The 20,988-nt window shown below is 38.0% G+C and overlaps 1 protein-coding gene across 2 annotated transcripts in view; it reads left to right on the top strand.

The window, feature by feature from the left end:
• Window positions 1–20,988, top strand: part of ENTREP2 (endosomal transmembrane epsin interactor 2) — a 115,856-nt gene that overhangs the window by 58,715 nt on the left and 36,153 nt on the right. For both annotated transcript variants that reach the window (XM_005145674.3, XM_031045973.1), the window contains exons 3-4: window positions 6,481–6,591; window positions 20,428–20,559. In XM_005145674.3, coding sequence (XP_005145731.2) covers window positions 6,481–6,591; window positions 20,428–20,559 — 243 coding nt within the window. The remainder of the gene's footprint in view (window positions 1–6,480; window positions 6,592–20,427; window positions 20,560–20,988) is intronic.

The following is a 20,988-nucleotide window of genomic DNA, read 5'->3' as shown; positions in this document are numbered from 1 at the left end:
AAATTTACAGAGGAGTGCATAATGTTCATTACAGTTGTATTGATAGCATTAGGCCAGAATTTGCTAACTGCCTCTTTGTTAGAGTCCCAGAATGTAGTATTTCTATCTGTAGACTCATGCATGGGGTTGCTCTTTTTTGGTATCATTCAAATAGTTCAGAAGCAGAGGTTATCCTGAATACACAGTGTGTGGTTCCCTTTTCCTAATGGCACAGAAATGACTGAAAGACAAGTATCCCCTAGTTTTTGTTTCAGAAGTAATTTAACTTTGAGTTAAGACATGTTCATTCTACTGAAGAATACATAAAAATGTCTTCCACAATCCTGCATGCTTTTTGTTTATGCTTTGTTAGATGGTTTGATCAGTCAGATGAAAACCTGTACAGATACTTGACCTAGCAAAGTCTCTCTATATGACCCATGTATAAAATAACCCAATATGCTTAATTTCTTTATCTCAAAAGGCAACATACCTACCTCAGACATGAAACTTTCTCTAGAGAGTAAGCTTTAATTTTGCCTGTGAACAAACCACAATGGAATCACTTCAAAGCATTTGCAATGCTTCAGAAAAATATAAACATAAGAGCATAGATCTGTGGAATATGTGTATAGGTACTATTATTCAAAGAAATATGAGTAGGTTGATGATTATTTTTTTTTGTTTCACTGAAGTAATCTTAATGATTTATGATCCTTTTTATACTTACAAGTTAACACAAAAGGGGAGGAAATCAAGCAGTTGTTAAGTATGAACGTATTGTGGGCAGAGTGAACAGCAGTGTATGATCTGGCATCTTTTCTGTTTTCTTTGCTGTTGCTGCTGGGGGAATGAAATAAGCCAGTGCATTTGTTTTACTTGGTGGAAAGATAGTGTTCATAAATATTGGTGACTGGCAAGCTCATTACGTCTTGAAAGCATTTTATTCCACTTTTGGTTGATCAGTATGAAATTCTTGTTTTGCTATTCAACACCAGCATAAGCTGCATTATGGTGGATAATTTCCTGTGTTCTGTGCCTCAAACAGTTTTTTCTCCACTTTGTAAAAGGAGGAAATTTTCAAAACATGTCTGGCTCTCTTATTTTTGTTTTGTACTGTATTATTTCCGTAAAAGCTCTTACTACTAAAATTCGTATCTGGAAAAAAAAAACAAAAAAACAGCCAGAAGAATCTAGCAGTTGGTTATTATTCTTTTGAAGGATGATGTTCAGTACCGTTGCTCTGAGCATCATTTCTGCTTTAAGCTAGCATCATTCTATTTGAAAATTTCAGTAATGCAAATTAAACCAGATTTTTCTTGCCTGTGAGGGAGTGTAAAGGGGACCTTCATGTGGCTCTGCCCCAGATCTTCTGCTATAGCACAGAGTTAGTGCAGCCTTTTTTTACACTGCTGCATTCTGCCAGCTTTTTGAAGGAATAGAAACTAATAGGGTGAGAAATTTGCTGAATTGTGTATTTATTTTTGAATCTTCTCCAAAGTTTTGGGAAGTATAACTCTTCCTGCACAGCAGGGAAAGATACCTGCATCAAATGTGTAAGTATAATCGTAAGCCTGAACAAAATTGTACTGAATTTCCCAGGGTATTGTTGAAATTAAGCAACATCGTAGTTTAGCTAAAGACAAAATCACAAATAATGCTTGATCAGTAAGTTTACCTATAATTTAATTATTCTGTCTCATATATGCAATATTTTTGTTTATGACTTACAAGGACGAATAGGAATTCTAAAAGTTTGGTAAGAAAACAATAGCATGAATCTAGTTTCCTCTTACTGAGCAAAATACAAATGGTGAACATAACATACACTTTTATGAAGAGGATTTTTCATCAAATTTCAAACCACTGAAAAAAAAGGGTTTGTGTTCACATTCTCATTTTTTACTGATAGTCCAGATGTATGTTTTACACATAATTAAATAAATCTGGAAACTTTAACTGGGAAAGAGTCTGACAGAACCTGGGGAATCTGTTAGTGTGACCCAGTCCCTAAACTTTCACTGAGGCTTTGGTTCCTGAATAGGCAGAATAAAAGGAAAGATAAGGTTGTTCCTTATCTTTTCCACTACAGATGGTTATAGTGCTGTGGTAGGCATCTTAAAGACCAGCTGTAGCTGTATTAAACTCAACTATAGAAATACAAATTCCATTACAGAGATTTAAAATTCACAAATTTTCTTTTAATAAATTGGTTAGAGGAGGCTGGATTTGAAATTTGTAGCTTTAGATCAAACTTATTAACTTTTTAAAGTGATGATCAAGAAAGTGTTTTATTTCAGGTGAATTCTGAGAGATTCACAAAATCATATGATCATAGAAGTTGAGGCTTCTGCAAAGAAACAATGTAGTTGTTTATTAAATAGAAACGGGTAGGGTTGCTTGCTGTTGCAATCTATCCCTGCAATCAAATGTTCTTCTTCCCTGTCTTTGAGTACTCAAAGATGATCTGTTAGGCTCTGGTCTGAGCCTCCCCTTGCATTGGAGAACTTTTTCTCCTTCTGGTGGAGACCTGCTGTGAAGGCTTGCTCTTTAAGTAGTTTTATTCTTAAAGAGAGAAGTTAGGAGAAGATCATGAGAAACTTCTTAATGTAACCTGAACCTCAAAATTACTTAAAAAATTAAATGAAAGAAGCAGACTAAGGTCATGGAGACAATTAAGCAATTATTAATTTATTATTTCAGGTGCAAGATGCCGTCTCCAACTGTGAGTTATATCATTTTAAATCATTGCCTCAGAGCAGAGCTAATTAATTTTGTATAATTATTTTAGGAGTATGGTAACAAAGTAGGAAGGCTTATTATTTTTTTGTATAGAAGATCAGCTTTGACTTCTGCAATTAATGCTAACTCCATGTAGTAATAAATCAATTGGCTTCACTTTTTGTTTATATACTAATTCTTGGTGGATCTAAAGCCTTTGGAGCTCAGTCGTATTAATGCATAGTCCTGAATTCTGGGAATATTTTATCTTGTTTATATGTTATACCTAGAAAGGTAAAGAATGTAATACTGTAGCTTTAAAGCGGGATTAAGATGTCATAGCCCTTCAGTGTCTGACATTTGTTTTGTGCATTCTTCAGTGTAAGCTCTTGCCCTTAACGTTTGCTTGACTGCATTTTACACTTTTTACTAATAGTTTCATACTGCACTTGCAGGTGTATCTCACTGAGCTCTCGGAGCAAACGTCAGTAGCTCGCTTTTAGAAGAGAAATTTAATGTGGAAATTAGATAGACTGCATTTCATGGATAATGTATATCTAACTTCATCTACAGTGTTTCATAATGTGGTGCTGGATCTCCATTATAATCCTTATTCAGAGGGCTGCAGATGTTTATTTTTACTGCTGTACCTGTGCCAATCTTAGAAAAGACCAACTGTGACAAAAACACTAAGTCACTGAGCCTATTTTTTTATGCCTGTTAGTGTGGTAATTGACATATTTATGCCTCCTTTTCTCTATTGTGGCTTCCGTTATGGTGACGAACTAAAAAACTGTGAGAACAGTGTAACTGGTATGTCCTATTTCATCAGTGAAAAGTGGTTTTGGTATTTAGCTGAGAAGCATTAAGGGAAGATACTGAAGTTCTTAAATTACTTTTATTAGGCTTTTTGTGCTCTGCAAGAGCCAATGTAGTTGCAAAAGGCTTGCGTAGGACCTGAATTTTCCCTTCTGACTGCATGCCTGGTTGAGGTAATACCTGGCCTGGAAAATTGAGGAGTGAGGCATAAAATAGCAAAACAAGGAATACAAGTGTGAAAGAGAACTTCAGTGTTTGATACTTGACTATGTCACTGGTGACTGTCACTTTTAAATGCAATTTCTGTACAGAATGTGAGACAGACTCAAAGAGAAGAGCAGAAATTGTAAGAGCATGTTAGATTATTTTGACAGAGTGCTGGATTCTTCTCTCTTGTCTTTGCATGTGACAAGAGGAAGGTGTTATTTTGGAAACACCAAGAAAGGTTTCATCATTAATGAATGCTGTTATGGTGAATGTACTGTAAAGACAGATAAACCTAGCATAGGTTGTAAACCGTGTCAGCTGTGCTGCTTGGAAGAATCTGAAGCTGGCAACTGAAATTTGTAACACAACTTCCGTCCTTTGGTGAATGATTTAGAGATTACAGTGGGTGTGTGGTAGGATGGTGTTTGTTCAGTTTTCCAAAAAAGTGCTTGTCATAGCTTCAAAATCTGTTTGGGATCTGGCTTTTCCATAAGGTGTGTCACTAAAGAAAGGAATTAGGAGTAAACTTTATACAGTAGGTGTTCCTTCAGCATAGGGGACTGTATTTTCTATGAGCGTTCAGAACTTTGTAGACTTCATGAGCTGAGGAGGGATCTTTGAGCAACAAGTGCTGCATTGGTTCTACCAGGATTAATGAGGAGACAACTTAATAACTGTTTTAACCATGAAGAATTTACTACTCTTCAGTGTTGTAGCAGAATAATAAAGGGAATTTGTTGAGATTATCCACAGTTCTGATTAGTATATATTAAAGATTACATGTCAGCAAAGGACTGGATTTCATCAGCCTTAGCTTTGCAGCACGTATTTTTCATTTCCTGTGAGCCTACCCAAGTCAATAAACTTCAAGTTAGAGGATGTTCGCCTTTTGTTTCTTTGGTGGGTTTTGAAACACTGAAGTTTCATATGAAAACTGTACTTGTCAAAGAAATGGTGTCTGGTGTTTGCCTTTTTTTGAATCAGATTTTCATGTCTATTTGCACACCTGGCTACACCTTTCTGTAAGGCAATCAGGACTTCTTTAAAAATGTGAATTTTCATGTCTATGGTTCATATAAGGGATATAATACAACCAATAACAAATTTATTTCAGGAAAATTTGCAATACAAGGTTAGCAATTGAAATACTGGCAATATAAAAAATAAATAGCAAAACAAGTAAATAAGAAGAAATCAATTTTCTTTTTTGGTGAAAGTTCCATTAACTGTTTAAATGAATTTGCAGTTAAAGGGCTGGAACAAGTATGTAAAAAGTTTCATATGTTAGAAATCTCAGTGTTTTAACAACTGTCACTGTATCACGTATATTATTTTTTGCCTGTATTGGCAAATATAAATGCATAAAGCTCATGGGTTACAATGTTTAAAAATATGTAAGAAATAGAAATGAGGGGTTATATAAATATTCAGTCTGCAAGGTATCAATTAGTGCAGATTTTATACTACTTAGATTATCAGTGTTTCTCTGCATATGTGACAGTATACAGACAGAGATATTACCTAGCTGTCCATCATTATATGGTAGTAGTATGCCTTTTTTTTCCCAAAAGCTTTGACTTAGACACAGATTTGTCATGAGTTCTTTTTCATACAAACAATATAGGAGTGTTACGTTGTAAAAATAGTTGAAATATTGTTTTCTTTCAAAATCTGCATTGGAGATAAAATTTAACTCTTACATGTATCAATCGTGAATTTTTCAGTCAAGTTGGTGAAGAGGGAAACTATTCAAGTTATCGGTTTTCATTTGAAAAACACTAAAAAAAATACAACCATTGTCAAAAATAGGCATGACACATGCACTGACAAAAGATAACATGGGAAGAGTGAAAGATTATAAACTATGGGCATTCATATAGAAAAAAAGATGCAAAAGAATTTCCTATGAATTTTAGATCACTCAATAGGAGTTATTATGACTGCTATGGGACCATGAACAATAAATATTTAAGGTGGCCAGATATTAAGCACATGTTTATTCTTGGTCTCTTACTGCTATTGCCTTTCTATTTCCCTATATACTGAGTTCCCTACATACTGAGCTTTCTGTCTGCCCATGCTGCGTTGGGTTTTTTACAGTTAAAGCAATAAAATGGTATTTAAGCTGATGCAATCAAGTTAATGGCTGTTTTAACATAATTTGAAAGGAGCCTAACGAGTAATTAACACAACAGGTAGTTGATATGGAGGATGCTGTTCAAATTGTAATTGTTGTTCAAAAACTAAGTACTTATATATATCCGGAATTTTATTCATCCTTTTTCCCAACTTGTACAAATTCACAGTACGTGATATTCACAAATACTTTTCCCATTTAAAATACTGAAATCCTCATCAGAAGGGCTTTAAATTTTTAAGACTACTTTTGATTATAAAAATACTTTTTTCAAGTCTTACTACTAATAATCCTCATTCATAAAACCCATTAAATTTTACGAGTGTGTCACTAAAGTGGGAGATAGATGGATGATTTTTAAATGGCTGGAGGGAAATAGACGATAGTCAAGTCTAGTTTTGATTCAGCTTTCTCTTACAGTGTGAGACTCTGGGTGTTGTCAGATTAAATACTCTTCTTTAAAAAGTATAAAATGTCACCATCCATGTATGTCCAGCTTCTCATTATATGACAGGTTGAAAGTTCTTATATGTCTAAATTACAGCTTTTCTTGTTTGCCTCTTGCAGTGAATAATAATAGGCTGTTTGGTTTTTTTGTTGGGTTTTTCTTTTTCCAGATAACCTTTTTCATGCTGCTGTCTGCAGTGTGTGTAATGCTGAACTTGGCTGGTTCCATTCTCTCTTGTCAGAATGCTCAGCTGGTAAAGTCCCTGGAAGGATGTCAGTTGGTGAGTAATGGAAAACAAGTCTCTTATAAAGGTCAATGGATTTTTACTTTTCATTTGTTTAGGTTTTTCACACATATTCCTTTAATTTTCAAAACAGTATGTGTTTAGTACAGCCATCTCTAGACATTACAGCATGAAAAATCATATTGGGAAAAGTCTTGAGAGTTAAAGTGCTAATGTATTCACAGTGTTTTGTCACTTTAAAAAGTAAATTTTAATATTGAAACACCTTGCTGCTTAGTGTCATGGTACAAATGACACTTCAACCAAACAGGCAGAATACAGGCTACATCAAAGCAATGCAGGGATTACCTCTTGATGTCAGCAGTCTCAGGATTTCATCCAATAGCTCCTTAGCCAATATATTTCAAAGATGTACTGAAAATAGTATTTTGGTATGTGGATGTTAATATTTGCCAACCTAAATTATTCTTTTTTGTTTTAATTTCCATAGCAAATGTATGTTACTTATGTTAAATAAAATACAAAATGCTAAAAATTATCATGATTTGGCATGCTCTAAATTATTAAGAGGTACAATATACCTCAAGTCTTTCTTAGTATCTCAGGAAAAAAATAACATGTTCTTAACACTTGAGAACATGTTTTCTTAAGAATATGTTTAAGACACTGAAACCTGTGAAGATGTCTACTAACCTAAATTCTGTATCTGAAATCTCTCCTACAAAGTATATAGTAAAACACTTATCTCTCCCCACCCAATAAAATCCTTCAGGCTTCTGTTTGTACACCATATATTTAATAAAAACAAGTTAAAATAATATAAAATGTTGTGGTAAATATTTTGAAAGGCACATGAAAAATAGAGAACAGGAAATAATTTGGGCCTGACTTGTCTATGGCTTCATATGTTTAGTCAGCTTTTAAGCCTATGTTTAGTTTTCCTATAACTCATCCTGTTTCAGAAGGGTGTATCTGCAGCTCCATCAGTTAGGTAGTCTGGAAAAGCTTGGTAGTCTGCCAAGCTTTCTACAGTGCTTGTGATTTTGAGGTGTGATTTGGTAAAGGCCTTATAGAATCAGATAGATGCAACCAGATAGTGGAAAACCAGCAGTGATCCAAAGAGAGGAAGGGAGTGTTTTTCCTATATAGTATTTCATCTGGGAAACTCTTGATAAAGTTTTTGGCTCTCATTTTGATGGGGAGACACTGTGTTTCAGAGCTGGAAAAATAACTCGTGTATCCTGGAGCTGTTACAAGATGCATCATGCTGTACTTTGGAGTGCTATGGGAAACTAGTTTTTTTTTTATTGGGGGGTTTTTTGGTGGTGGTTTGGGTTTTTTTCCACACAAAAAAAGAAATCTCATAGGTATTTTTTGTGGAAGATCTTTGGAGTCTTAGTAATTTGAGATCCTTGCTTTGATATTAGGGCTATTTAGAAGTTACTTTGAGTGGCTGTGTTTATATCAGAACTTCCATGATTTACAAAAATGGCTTTGTATGTTCATGGAAGAAAGAATAGTCTTTCGGAATGAATTTCCTAACTTTACAATGCAACTATGTAACTTACACGCAACAAACGTTTCTAACTATACAATGCAACTACATAACTATATTCTGTGACCTTATCTGCTATAATTTTCAAACACTGCATAGTATTTTGACCTGGAGTGTCATTTTAATGAATATCTTAGGTTTGTATCTAGACATCATGGTCTGCTGTTCTGTATTCTCAAGCAATACCAACTTGCCACATCTCTCATGTAGGATAGTATCAAAACCCCAAAGAAAAGTAAAGGAAGGATCACTGAAGTTTTGGAAATGTGAATTTACCTCTTCCTTGCTCAATGGCTCATTGGTTGATTAGTTGACAAAATGCCCTAGAATTTCTGAATTGTATGACACAAATTTTGACATTTAATTAACTATAGTAATAAATGAAAAAAAAAGTGTGTATATATGTATATATGTCTGAGGGGATTCATTTGTACTTCTGTGTTCAGTCTTTCACCCCTGACTCAGTAGTAACCAGTGTTGGTACTGACATGGTTTTGACAGAAGTCCAGTAGGCTAGGTGAATAGAATTTAAACAGCAAATTCTGTCCCAGATGGAGAAGAATGCATGTAGTAAGAGCAGTGCCATTGGTGCTGTTGCAGCTGAGTGCATGCATAGGTGTTGCTCTGTGTGTGTGTGCTTTTGTAGTTGCCTTTAGACAGCCATTAGAAAACAGGGCTACTCAATAAAGCCTACTGAAAAATTCCTAAGCCAAAAAATCTGAGTTGCTTACTCAGACTACTGATAACTGTAATTATGTATATGTGTTTTGGAGTCTTATGTTTAAATATGTTGACAGCCTTTATCATTTAATAACACCACCTAGCTGTATGTGATCTCTGTTCTGGGATGTGTTGTGATAATGTATCTGTTAGGATTCCTCATATGCCTTTGCACCAAGCAGAAAGACTCAGACTAGTCAAAGGGAGCATTTTCTCCTAATACAAGCTATAATAGAGCTGTAGGACAAAAGGAAGAAAATCAAATTAATGAGAATCAGTGAAGTAGCATTGTGGGTGTCATGGTTTAAGCCCAGCCGGTAACTCAGAACCACACAGATGCTCACTCACTCCTCCCTCTTCTCCTCCCCCCTCACTCCCAGAGGGATGGGAAGGACACTCGAAAGAATGTGTATCCCATGGGTTGAGATAAGAACAGTCCAGTAACTAAATTATAACACAAACCACTACTGCTACCACCAATAATAATACTGATAAGGGAAATAACAAGGGAAGGGAATAGAAAATTAAAAGGAAAAAAAAAAAAAAAAAAAACGAAACACAAACATGAGTGATGCACAATACAACTGCTCACCGCCAGCCAACCAATACCCAGCCTGACCTCAGCAGTGATCTGGGCCTTCCAGGTAACTGCCCCCAGTTTCTATACTGGTCATGGAATACCCCTTTAGCTAGTTTGGTTCAGGTGTCCTGTCTCTGCTTCTTCCTGGCTTCCTGTGCCCCTCGTCACTGGCAGAGCATAAGACTGAAAAGTCCTTGATTGGAGTAAGCATTACTTAGCAACAACTGAAACCAGAGGTGTTATCAGCACTGTTCTCAGGCTAAAGTTGAAAACACAGCACTGCAGCATCTCTGAAGAAGGAGAAAAATAACTGTTACAGCTGAACCTGGAGACAAAAAGTTGATATAAGCAAAATTCTGCTTAATTACCACATTCATAGACAAAGACAGCACTGGCTGTAGACAGTGGTTAGATGTTCACTACCAAGAAAAAGACCCAAGTCAACCAAAAGTCTTTTTGGTTTTTTAAATGTTACCTTCAGTGATTTCTCTTTTGGTTATGTACCCCATATCTCTTCTTCAATTTTAATTGGACTCACCACCTCTAATAGGAAAACTACTGCTGCAGAAGTAAGCAGTGACAGAGCTGTGAAGTTAAATTCTCAGACCACTAATGAAAAGTAAAAGGAATAAATTCATTTTGGATAAGGTGACATTTAGAAAAGTAAAAAAAGTGCTGATTCAGGAAGGATTGCTCTTCCTCCTGTTAGCTTTTTGAAGAAGTCGTGTTTCAGTTTTTTGGGGTGTTTTCTGCTTAGAAGTTTATGTTGTTCCAAAATCTCCTAACTTCAGTGATTTTGATGGGACCTCATTTGATCTGAATTTTAAGATAGCCTTGGGGTCTTTAATTGTGTATTTGCCCCCCTTCTTTCTTCCATGATCTTGCCTTCTCCAGTCTTGTTCTAATCAGCAGTGAAGGAAGGGAGCTGTATCGTGGGAATGCTTTCAGTGGCTAGGCAGAAGATTTGCAGGTAGAAGTAGGCTTTGCCCTTGGGGTAGGCATTTTGGGATTAACAGGTTTGGTGGGTGGGCACATAGGAACTTCCTGAGGAGGTGCTTTCCCCATTTGTTTTCTCGTGGCAGAATTCAAAGGATACCTTTGCTTTTTTCTCCAGGTTGATGAATGTTATCACATAAGCAAAAATCTTGCAAATGGTGTTTTCCGTTTTTCTTTCAAAGCCAGTGTACTTGGATAGTAAATTAAAAGGCAACAGTTATATTTCATCTCTATTTCCCTGAGCTTTTTTTCCTGCTGCAGGCAGAATGTGCAAATTTTCCTCTGGACTAGTGAAAAGCTGAACTGGCAAAAGAAGATAAAACAAGTTTTCAAATTGCTAGTTTTAATTTTCAGACGCTGATGTAGTTTCATGAAGGAGCTAAGTAGCCTTGCCACAGTGTGATTTTTCTAGCTGAGGGCAGTTTAATTCCATTGTGGCTGTCTGATAGACCATAATTAAAATAACCCAAAACAAAAACCAACCAACCAAAGAAAAAAACCCCAACAAAACAACAGTTTCTTTTGCCGAGACCTTAAATTTTAGATTTTGCTTGTTCAAAATCACATTTCAGTCAGGCTAGGGGCTTGCACTTGAATGTGTTACACTGCCATGTTGAAGTGCTCATGTATATGAAATTCTAGAGTTCTGTTCCTGTAGAAGAACAGGGAGAGATGTACTGTAGTGAACAACACAATGTTTAAGCACAGGATTTGACAGAATTTCATATCATGTGAATGTACTTTGTTATTTTATTACTGTTTCTCACTCAGAAAGGGGAAATGACAGTTCCTAAACTTACATTTCATTTTAATGCGTTAGATGGCTCACTTCACTGCTGTAGATCTGTGCACTATGGGACTGGGTGTACAGAGAGCTCTAAATCCGTGGATTGCCTTTATGGGTTACAGATTTACTTTACGGCCATGTAGGTCTAGGAGTCAAAATCCAGCTTTTGTTGACAGGCAGTTTGAGATGTAGTTAGCTTCCTATATAAGAGTACCAGACAAAAATATACTAGTAAATTCCCAAGCACAGTACAGTACAAAAGTCAAATTCAGAATAAATTGTTTTACTAGTAGTATTTCTGCCAAACTCATTCATGCTGTATGTACAGCTTTAAAGTGATATCTACTGTATTGTGGAGTTTAAATTCAGAAGCTTTCTACATGTAGAGTAGTTTTTTGAAGAAACAGTGAGACACAAAGGTTTTATTTTGCTTTAAACATTGGGAATTTATTGTAGCTTCCATAATATATATTTGTGTTAATATGTACTTACCATATGTTAGCATTTTGAATGTATAATTTGTGAATTTAGTATTTGTGCTCTTTATCCTGCAGTTTAGCAATATACAACACTGAGGAACAAAACAACACCACTAGTGTTAATGGCTTGTTATGAAAATTTAGTTGGACTTTTATTCCCCATGGTTAGCTGTAGGTCAGCTGCCAAAACTGCCAGACACAGCTTTCAGTCCATGAGAGTGGGATGTGTACAGAGCAGTTACACACTCAAGCTGTTCATTAACGTAGTATGAGAAACAATGTTTCAGTCTTACAAATGTCTGTCTGAAAAAATAAAAAAAATAATCTCTAAAGCTTTTGCTTAACTTATGGATAGAGCCATTTGTATAGTTTAGCTTATATTCTATACACAAGACAGGATTTTGTTAGTGATGTCTTATTTCTTAGTCTTTATTTGTCTTTCCTAGGTGTAACGTGTCTTATTGTATGCCACTTATTAATTTAAAAATAAATGTTCTAATTTTAGTCAATTTTACATCTGCTTATTCAGACACCTATCACATAGAGATGAATGGCATAGCCCTATTCCAGAACTAAGGATTATTTTGTTTTCCATTTGTGTTATGCTGCAGCTATGTTCAGTTCTGTGCATAATGAAAAACAAATTTTAAAATTCCAGGAAAATATATGTACTTTTTAAAGTTCTTATTCATGTGACAGTTTTTTCTCTTGCTATTTCCCTGCCCCTCAACTTTATTCCTTAGTGGATCCTTGTGCTCTTTCTCTTTGTGTAAGCTTCTATAGTTGACTGAAAGTTCCTTCCGATAAACATGTCAGTGAGGTTTTCTTGTACTTCACTTCCTTGTTTTGAATTACTCAATAGTAATTTCTTCTTTGCTAAGATACCTTTAATACTTAGAATTTGGTGAATTGAAACATGAAAAAAGTCTGGTCTGTGCACATTTTTGTTACTTTATTGTAACATAGCGGCCTCTGTGTGTGTGCATGTATGTGTTTTTATTAAGTTTGGAAGTCTCTTTTTGCTTTGTTGGAGGATCCTTTACTTTTTTGATCCTTTGCTACATAAAGGCAGATGTTAATGGTTTTTTTTTCACTTTGGAAGTAACAGTACTGATTTCTGCCAAGCCAAAATAAACTCTAAAGACAATTTATGTATATAGGCAACTCAGACTGTTGTTTGAAATCAGGATGATGGAAGTACTGTGCAACTGTGATAAATATGAAAGTTCACAAACTATACTGTGGTTACCGACCTTACTAGTATAAGAATCACAAAGTGGAAAGCAAATACATACATACAGGATGATGGGGAGTATGTGCAGGGGATGAAATGGGTGATGCTTTACTCTTGAGCTCTGCTAACCGAAAAGATGTAAACACAAGAGAAAGAGGAGAAAGAACAGTTTTGGAGGCACTGCTAAATTAATTGTATCTGAGGCTGGTAAATGTTAGCCCTGCAGCTGGATGGAGTAATCCCAGCTCCTTTCCTAGTGCCAATGTAGCTCTATTGTTTCTTCTCCTCTCTGTATTTATGAAAGCTGTGGTTCCTTTGTACTGAGCAGGATTACTATTACAACAACACATCATCAATAGGGTAAAACTAACCTGTCTCATGATGGTCTAAACCCAGCTCACGTTCCCTATTAGTGGGTGAACAATCCAACACTTGGTGAATTCTGCTGCACAATGATAGGACCAGCGCATGCGTCGCTCAAGATTGCTCAGGAGATGACAGTCCTGGTCAGACACTTCCTGATTGCCTAGTTGCAAAGCCACTGGCCATCATATTTGAAAAATCATGGCAGTCAGGTGAAGTTCCTGACAACTGAAAAAAGGGAAACATAACCCCCATTTTCAAGAAGGGGAAAATGGATGACCCAGGGAATTACAGACCAGTCAGTCTCACTTCTGTGCCTGGCAAAATCTGGGAGCAGATTCTCCTGGCAGGCATGCTAGGGCACATGAAAAACAACAGGGTGCTTGGTGATGGCCAGCATGGCTTCACTAGGGGGAAATCCTGCCTGACAAATTTGGTGGCCTTCTATGACAGGGCTACAAAAGTGATGGACAGGGGTGGAGCAGTTGACATCATCTACCTGGACTTGTGTGAAGTGTTTGACACTGTCCCACATGACATCCTTGTCTCTAAATTGGAGAGACATCAATTTGATAGGTGGACCACTCAGTGGATAAAGAACTGGCTGGATGGTCGCACACAAAGAGTTGTGGTCAATGGTTCAATATCCAGCTGGAGACCAATAACGAGTGGTGTCCCTCAGGGATTGATATTGGGACTGGTCTTGTTTAACATCTTTGTTGCTGACATGGACAATGGAATTGAGTGTGCCCTCAGCAAGTTTGCCGATGACACCAAGCTGTGTGGTTCGGTTGATAATGCTGGAGGGAAGGAATGCCATTCAGAGGGACCTTGACACACTTGTGAGGTGGGCTGATGCCAACCTCATGAAGTTTAACCATGACAAGTGCAAGGTCCTACACCTGGGTCGGAGCAATCCCAGGCACAGCTACAGGTTGGGCAAAAAAGAAATTCATGGTAGTCCTGCGGAGAAGGACTTGGGGGTGTTGGTCAATGAGAAGATGAACATGAGCCGACTGCAGTGTGTGCTTACAGCCCAGAAAGCCAACCGTATCCTGGGCTGTATCAAGAGGAGTGTGACCAGCAGGTCTCTACTCTGCTCTCATGAGACCTCACTTGGAGTATTGTGTTCAGTTCTGGTGTCCTCAATATAAAAAGGACATGGTACTGTTAGGACAAGTCCAGAGGAGGGCCACGAGGATGATCAGGGGACTGGAGCACCTCCCCTGTGAGGACAGGCTGAGAAAGTTGGGGCTGTTCAGCCTGGAGAAGAGAAGGCTGCATGGAGACCTCATAGCAGCCTTCCAGTATCTGAAGGGGGCCTACAGGGATGCTGGTGAGGGACTCTTCGTTAGGGACTGTAGTGATAGGACAAGGGGTAATGGGTTGAAACTTAAACAGCAGAGGTTTAGATTGAATATAAGGAAGAAATTCTTTACTGTGAGGGTGGTGAGGTACTGGAATGGGTTGCGCAGGGAGGTAGTGAATGCTCCATCCCTGGCAGTGTTCAAGGCCAGGCTGCATGAAGCCTTGGGTGATATGGCTTAGTGTGAAGTGTCCCTGCCCATGGCAGGGGGGTTTGACCTAGATGATCTTAAGGTCCTTTCCAACCCTAACTATTGTATGGTTCTATGATTCTATATCCTACATGCCCTTGGTCATCGTGCTTGTAGTAAGCATGGTTAAAACCCTTCCCAAATCTTTGCTTGCAAAGCCAAGCCATCAGTTTATGAAGCCACACAGTGAATGACATTTGAGGTCTGATATAGACTAAAAATAAACTACTCACAAAAAAAAAGCGTAGTTTTGACACTGTTTAGGTCACAGGGTGGCTGTATGAGTTCTGCAGGAACTTTCATGTAAACAGTTCTCTCTTAGCTATTTTTAAGACTTGAATTAAAGGGACAGTTATTGAGCAGAACAAAGTTATGTAGCATCTTTCAGAATTAATCAAGAATCTCTCATAAATGGGGAATCTTGACCAGGTCTTTTCAGCCTTATTTCTGTGACACCCGTTCGTTACATGAGATAAAAGTAGACTCAGGATCTGTATTTCTTATTAGAAATGCCATCATGAGTCACTGTCTATCTTTCGCTGAACTGGGGCAGCATAAATCAGAGGAATAAATGATGTTGCAGTAGAAATCTGAAGTCTGTCAGTATAAAAATTTTCTAGCAGCTGAAGACTACATTGATTTACTGTATGCCTGGTGCTAGTATAGCAGGTATGCTGTAGCATTTGGCTACTGAATTTAACACAGCTCTAAGTTCAAAGTGTAAGTTTTGAACTTTGTAGCATTTATTGAGTAGTTGAAACCGTTTCCAGAGAGGGTCAGGAGCAAGACTTCCCCAGTGGCATTTAGTGGTTTGTATTTTCCATTGATTTAACAAGCTGAGGCTATCTGATCATAAACTGTGTAGCTGGATTTGGTCTGATCTTTCACTTATTAAAAGAAAATATTAAAAAGAGGGTATTGAAAAAAAAAACAAAAAACATTGTCTGAAATTGTTACACCAGCCTTGTGAACCAAGTTGTATGCTGATTAAAAATAAACAATGTAACTCTTATAAAGGCGTTGGAACTATTATTTTTTTTCTTTATTTCTTTTACAGTATCTATGGCTTAGGGTATGACCAGTCTCTGTGAGCTGCTGTAGACAATTATCTCCAGTGCTTCCTTTGAGGGGATGGGCAATGGTGTAATTTACAGAGCCAGATTTTAAGTCTTTTACAAGTTGTGCTGGCTAGAGGGCAGTCTGAAGTCTCAAGAATTGAAGCCTACTGAGACAGCATCCTGCCCTGAGCATGCCTTCATCATGGCAAGCATTCATTCCTCTGCATCTCATCTGGTGAAGTTTATTATGTTTTTCAATGGAGTCTTATTTCTGCTCTTCGTCTTTGGTAAATCGTGGGAAACAGGAGAGGTGCCTGAGGATTGGAAGATGGCAAATGTTACACCAGTCTAAAGAAGGGCAGGAAGGAGGACTGGTAATTATAGAGGAGGGTAATTATAGACCGGTCAGCCTTACCTCCATCCCTGGAAAGGTGATGGAACAACTTATTCTTGACTCCATCTCTAGGCATATCAAGGATGAGGGGGTTATTAAGAATAGCCAACATGGTTTTATGAGGGGGAAGTCATGTTTGACCAACCTTATAGCCTTCTATGAGGAAGTGACTAGGTGGAGGGATGATGGTAGAGCAGTAAATGTGTTTTTTCTTGATTTCAGTAAGGTATTTGATACTGTCTCCCACAGCATTCTCATAGATAAGCTAAGAAAGTGTGGGCTTGATGATCAGGTAGTGAGGTGGATCAAGAACTGGTTGAAAGGAAGAAGGCAGAGAGTTGTGGTCAATGGGGCAGAATCTAGCTGGAGGTCTGTGACTAGTGGAGTCCCTCAGGGGTCGGTGCTGGGACCAGTGCTGTTTAATATTTTCATCAACGACCTGGATGAGGGAACTGAGTGTACCCTCAGCAAGTTTGCTGATGACACTAAACTGGGAGGAGTGGCTGACACACCAGAAGGCTGTGTTGCCATTCAGCGAGACCTGGTCAGGCTGGAGAGTTGGGTGGGGAGAAACTTGATGAAATTCAACAAGAGCAAGTGTAGAGTCTTGCATCTGGGGAAGAACAACCCCATGTACCAGTACAGGTTGGAGGTTGACCTGCTGGAAAGGAGTGAAGGGGAAAGGGACCTGGGGGTCCTGGTGGATAGGAGGATGACCATGAGCCAGCAATGTGCCCTTGTGGCCAAGAAGGCAAATGGCATCCTAGGGTGCATTAGAAAGGGTGTGGTTAGTAGGGCAAGAGAGGTTCTCCTGCCCCTCTACTCTGCCTTGGTGAGGCCGCATCTGGAATATTGCATCCAGTTCTGGGCCCCTCAGTTCAAGAAGAACAGGGAACTGCTTGAAAGAGTCCAGCGCAGAGCCACAAAGATGATGAAGGGAGTGGAACACCTCCCTTATGAGGAGAGGCTGAGGGAGCTGGGTCTCTTTAGCTTGGAGGAGAGGAGACTGAGGGGTGACCTCATCAGTGTTTGCAAATATGTAAAGGGTGGGTGTCAGGATGATGGAGCTAGGCTTTTTTCAGTGATATCCAGTGGTAGGACAAGGGACAATGGGTGTAAACTGGAGCATAGAAGGTTCCGCGTTAACATCAGGAAGAACTTCTTTACTGTAAGAGTGACAGAGCACTGGAACAGGTTGCCCAGGGAGGTTGTGGAGTCTCCTATGTTGGAGATATTCAAGGCCCGCCTGGACAAGTTCCTGTGTGATGTACTCTAGGTTACCCTGCTCTTTCAGGGGGGTTGGACTAGATGATCTTTTGAGGTCCCTTCCAACCCTTGGGATTCTGTGATTCTGTGATTCCAGGCACTGTTCTGGACACCAGCATGTAAGCAGAGAGTACTAGATAAGCCCGATATGGATGACACTAAAAATTCTGTGTATTGAGATACATAGCTGTTAAGATTATATGAACAATTTAAACATTCTTCAAGGTCTTGAGCAGTAAGAAAATAATGTGTTGAAATTATTCTACATATAAGGCTATACGAGGTAATTCTACAAGCAGTGCTGCAGTCTATTTTTGTTCAGGAAATTGGTGACATCTGAGGAAAGAATCTGAATTAGAGTAGCATTTTTGGGGATTTGTGCCTGGAATTTTTTTTAGTGTAAAAGAGTAAGATGTTGATTCACAGCTCTCGCCATCAAGCCACTCTGTTTCCATCTTTACTTTGAGTATACCTGAATGGTACATTGAACCTTTTATAATTCACATGGAAGCCAGGGAAGTTTCTCATGAATGTCATTCCTAATACTGATTACTGGCATACAGAAACCTGGGATCTGGTATTTTTAAACTTACAATTCAAGGAACTTGCATTTGTATGTGATGACTAATTACTTTTCTAGTACTAACCCAGGTTGCATTGCAGTTGGTGACCTGAAGAAGTAAAGTATTGTATCCCATTGTTAGCCCTTTAAATAACCTGCAAAAATGGGAATGGACAACACATAGAAATGCCTTACTGAGAAAATTTAAAGCAATGACAGTTCACATTAACAAGCTAGGTAAAAACATACACAGGGTTAATTTGTTTTTCTTTAAAAAGAAGTCTTTATTGTAAGTAAGTGGGAAAAAAAACATTTCTGTGGGTATTGTTTTGGAGGGTTGATTTGTTGGGGGTTTTAAATGAGGAAGTCAGAATCAGTTTAATGAATATTTTGAGTTGAATGGGATTATTTTAGAATCGTACGTAGATACTTTTAATTTACTTTTTGAGAATGATCAGGGTTTGGTATTTTTAGCAAGATGTGCTTTAATGGAGGTCTTTGAAGAAGGCAGTACGCAATGCTTTTTGCAATGTAAAAACATTGAATGCTTATTGTATTCAAGACAAATTGAACATAGGAAAAGAGAGCAAACCTTTACCAAAGTAAAAATATATATGAGATTAAATGTACCTCATACTAACTATTAACTTAAAGGGAGTTGCTCCAGAATTTATGCTATTAGTTGCAAATGCTGTATCAGGCCCAAGGGCTTGGGTTTTGTCCATGTGACTTCTGTAGTTTTTATAAGCCTGTGTCTGTGAAGCACATGCTTAACTCTTCTAAATAAAATAAAACATTTTGCAGGATGGATAAGCCTGTATCTGTCCATTTTGGGTTGTGGGTTTTTTTTTTCCCTCACATATTTGTTGAAAGCTTGCAGAAAGATTTAAATGTGTTCTCTAAGAAAAGTGACTGAAATTTATTGTCTTATAATTGCAAGATTGATAGTATATGCATTTGTTGCATGCTTAGAAGTTGGAATGTACATATACTTTTTTATCTGCTGTTCAATCTAAGTTTGATTTTCAGTTATTTGAGAATAGTCATCCGTTTACTGCAATGCTTTGAAAAGAAGCTGGCTGATAAAGCAGGTGTGTATTTTTGGTGGTTTTATTTTTCTGCCTTGAGATCAGCAGAGAGAAATTACTTACACATAAAGGAAAAGAAATTCTGGAGCTGTCATCGCATTCTCTTAGACTCATTCTGGGGTTGTTTTTGCAATGCTGTAAGCAACTCAGTTGAAAACTACTACCTATGAATGCCATACTACTCTCTTTGAAGCTGATAGGATTCTGCTGACAGTGTGAGTATGAGAAGTGTGTGAAGATGTATTGTGTGCAGTTCTGGTGTCCTCAACATAAAAAGGGCATGGAGCTGTTAGAACAAGTCCAGAGGAGGCCATGAGGATGATCAGGGGACTGGAGCACCTCCCCTGTGAAGACAGGCTGAGAAAGTTGGGGCTGTTCAGCCTGGAGAAGAAAAGGCTGCGTGGAGACCTCATAGCAGTCTTCCAGTATCTGAAGGGGCCTACAGGGATGCTGGAGAGGGACTGTTCATTAGGGACTGTAGTACTAGGACAAGGGGTAATGGGTTGAAACTTAAACAGCAGAGGTTTAGATTGAATATAAGGAAGAAATTCTTTACTGTTAGGGAGGTGAGGTACTGGAATGGGTTGCGCAGGGAGGTAGTGAATGCTCCATCCCTGGCAGTGTTCAAGACCATGTTGGATGAAGCCTTGGGTGATATGGTTTAGTGTGAGGTGTCCCTGCCCATGGCAGGGGGGTTGGAACTAGATGATCTTGAGGTCCTTTCCAGTCCTAACTATTGTATGATTCTATGATTCTTGCTTCTTGCACTTTTTCTTCATGCTGTGTTCTCTTTCCTCGGATACGTGTTGTGGTTTCTTTCGCATTTATTTTTCCATGTATATGTAAGCATAAATTATATTTGTTATCATGACTGCTTCATATATTTTCTGCCTTTTTTCTATTATTTTTTGTCTTTCCCCACTGGGTATGATTTGATGTTTATTCAGTTGAGTTACCCTGGTTTCATCTGCCCCCAGAAAATAATTTTTTTTCAGAAAGATGCATAAAAAGTAACACTCTTTGGTATTGTGTCCTCTTTCTGCATTTTACCTGGTTTTATAGCTTACATTAGTCAATGGAAGACATTCTGCTTCAGGGGATTCTGCATGGAGATTTTAATTTTGCATTTGGTAGTCACTATTGTCTAAACTGTAAATAGAATTTTTGGAAAGAGTCTTAAGTGTATTTCTGGTGATTTATACTTTCTCTGACTTTTTCTTTTTTTCTTCCACAGATTAAGTTTGACAGTGATGGTGTCTGTGTTTGTTGTGAAATGCAGCATCAAACATCAGGCTGCAGTAACCTTGGAGAAACGCTGAAACTGAACCCTCTGCAGGAGTGTAATATTGTGAGGCTGACCCTAAAGGTGCGTTATGAGAATTAATGGTTTATTTTGGTTTTAAGTAGTGACGTCTTAGCAAGACAGAAGTGTGTGATGAGAGGAGGAATAGCTCGTGTTCTTGGCATTTGTGTACTCTTACATGAAAGAATATCTGCATTCACCAGAATGTAGTGCTTTTATGCATGAAAATAGGTTTATGTTGCACACTCAATATATTTATTTATATAGGTAACTATTTTGTTAGCAGTTATTTAAGGAACAGAGTTACATTTGGTTATGAGTTTACATTTGGCCTGTATCAAAAGAAGCAGGTCAAAGGATGTGATCCTGCCCTTCTGCTCTGCTCTCATGAGACCCCACTTGGAGTACTGTGTGCAGTTCTGGTGTCCTCAGCATAAGAAAGACATGGAACTGTTGGAGGAAGTCCAGAGGGAGTCCATGAAGATGACTGGA

The sequence above is a fragment of the Melopsittacus undulatus genome, chromosome 9 (assembly GCF_012275295.1).
Source record: "Melopsittacus undulatus isolate bMelUnd1 chromosome 9, bMelUnd1.mat.Z, whole genome shotgun sequence".
NCBI classification, from domain to species: domain Eukaryota; kingdom Metazoa; phylum Chordata; class Aves; order Psittaciformes; family Psittaculidae; genus Melopsittacus; species Melopsittacus undulatus.
The sequence above is the reverse complement of the archived record's forward strand: the minus strand, read 5'-3'. Positions and strand labels throughout refer to the sequence as shown.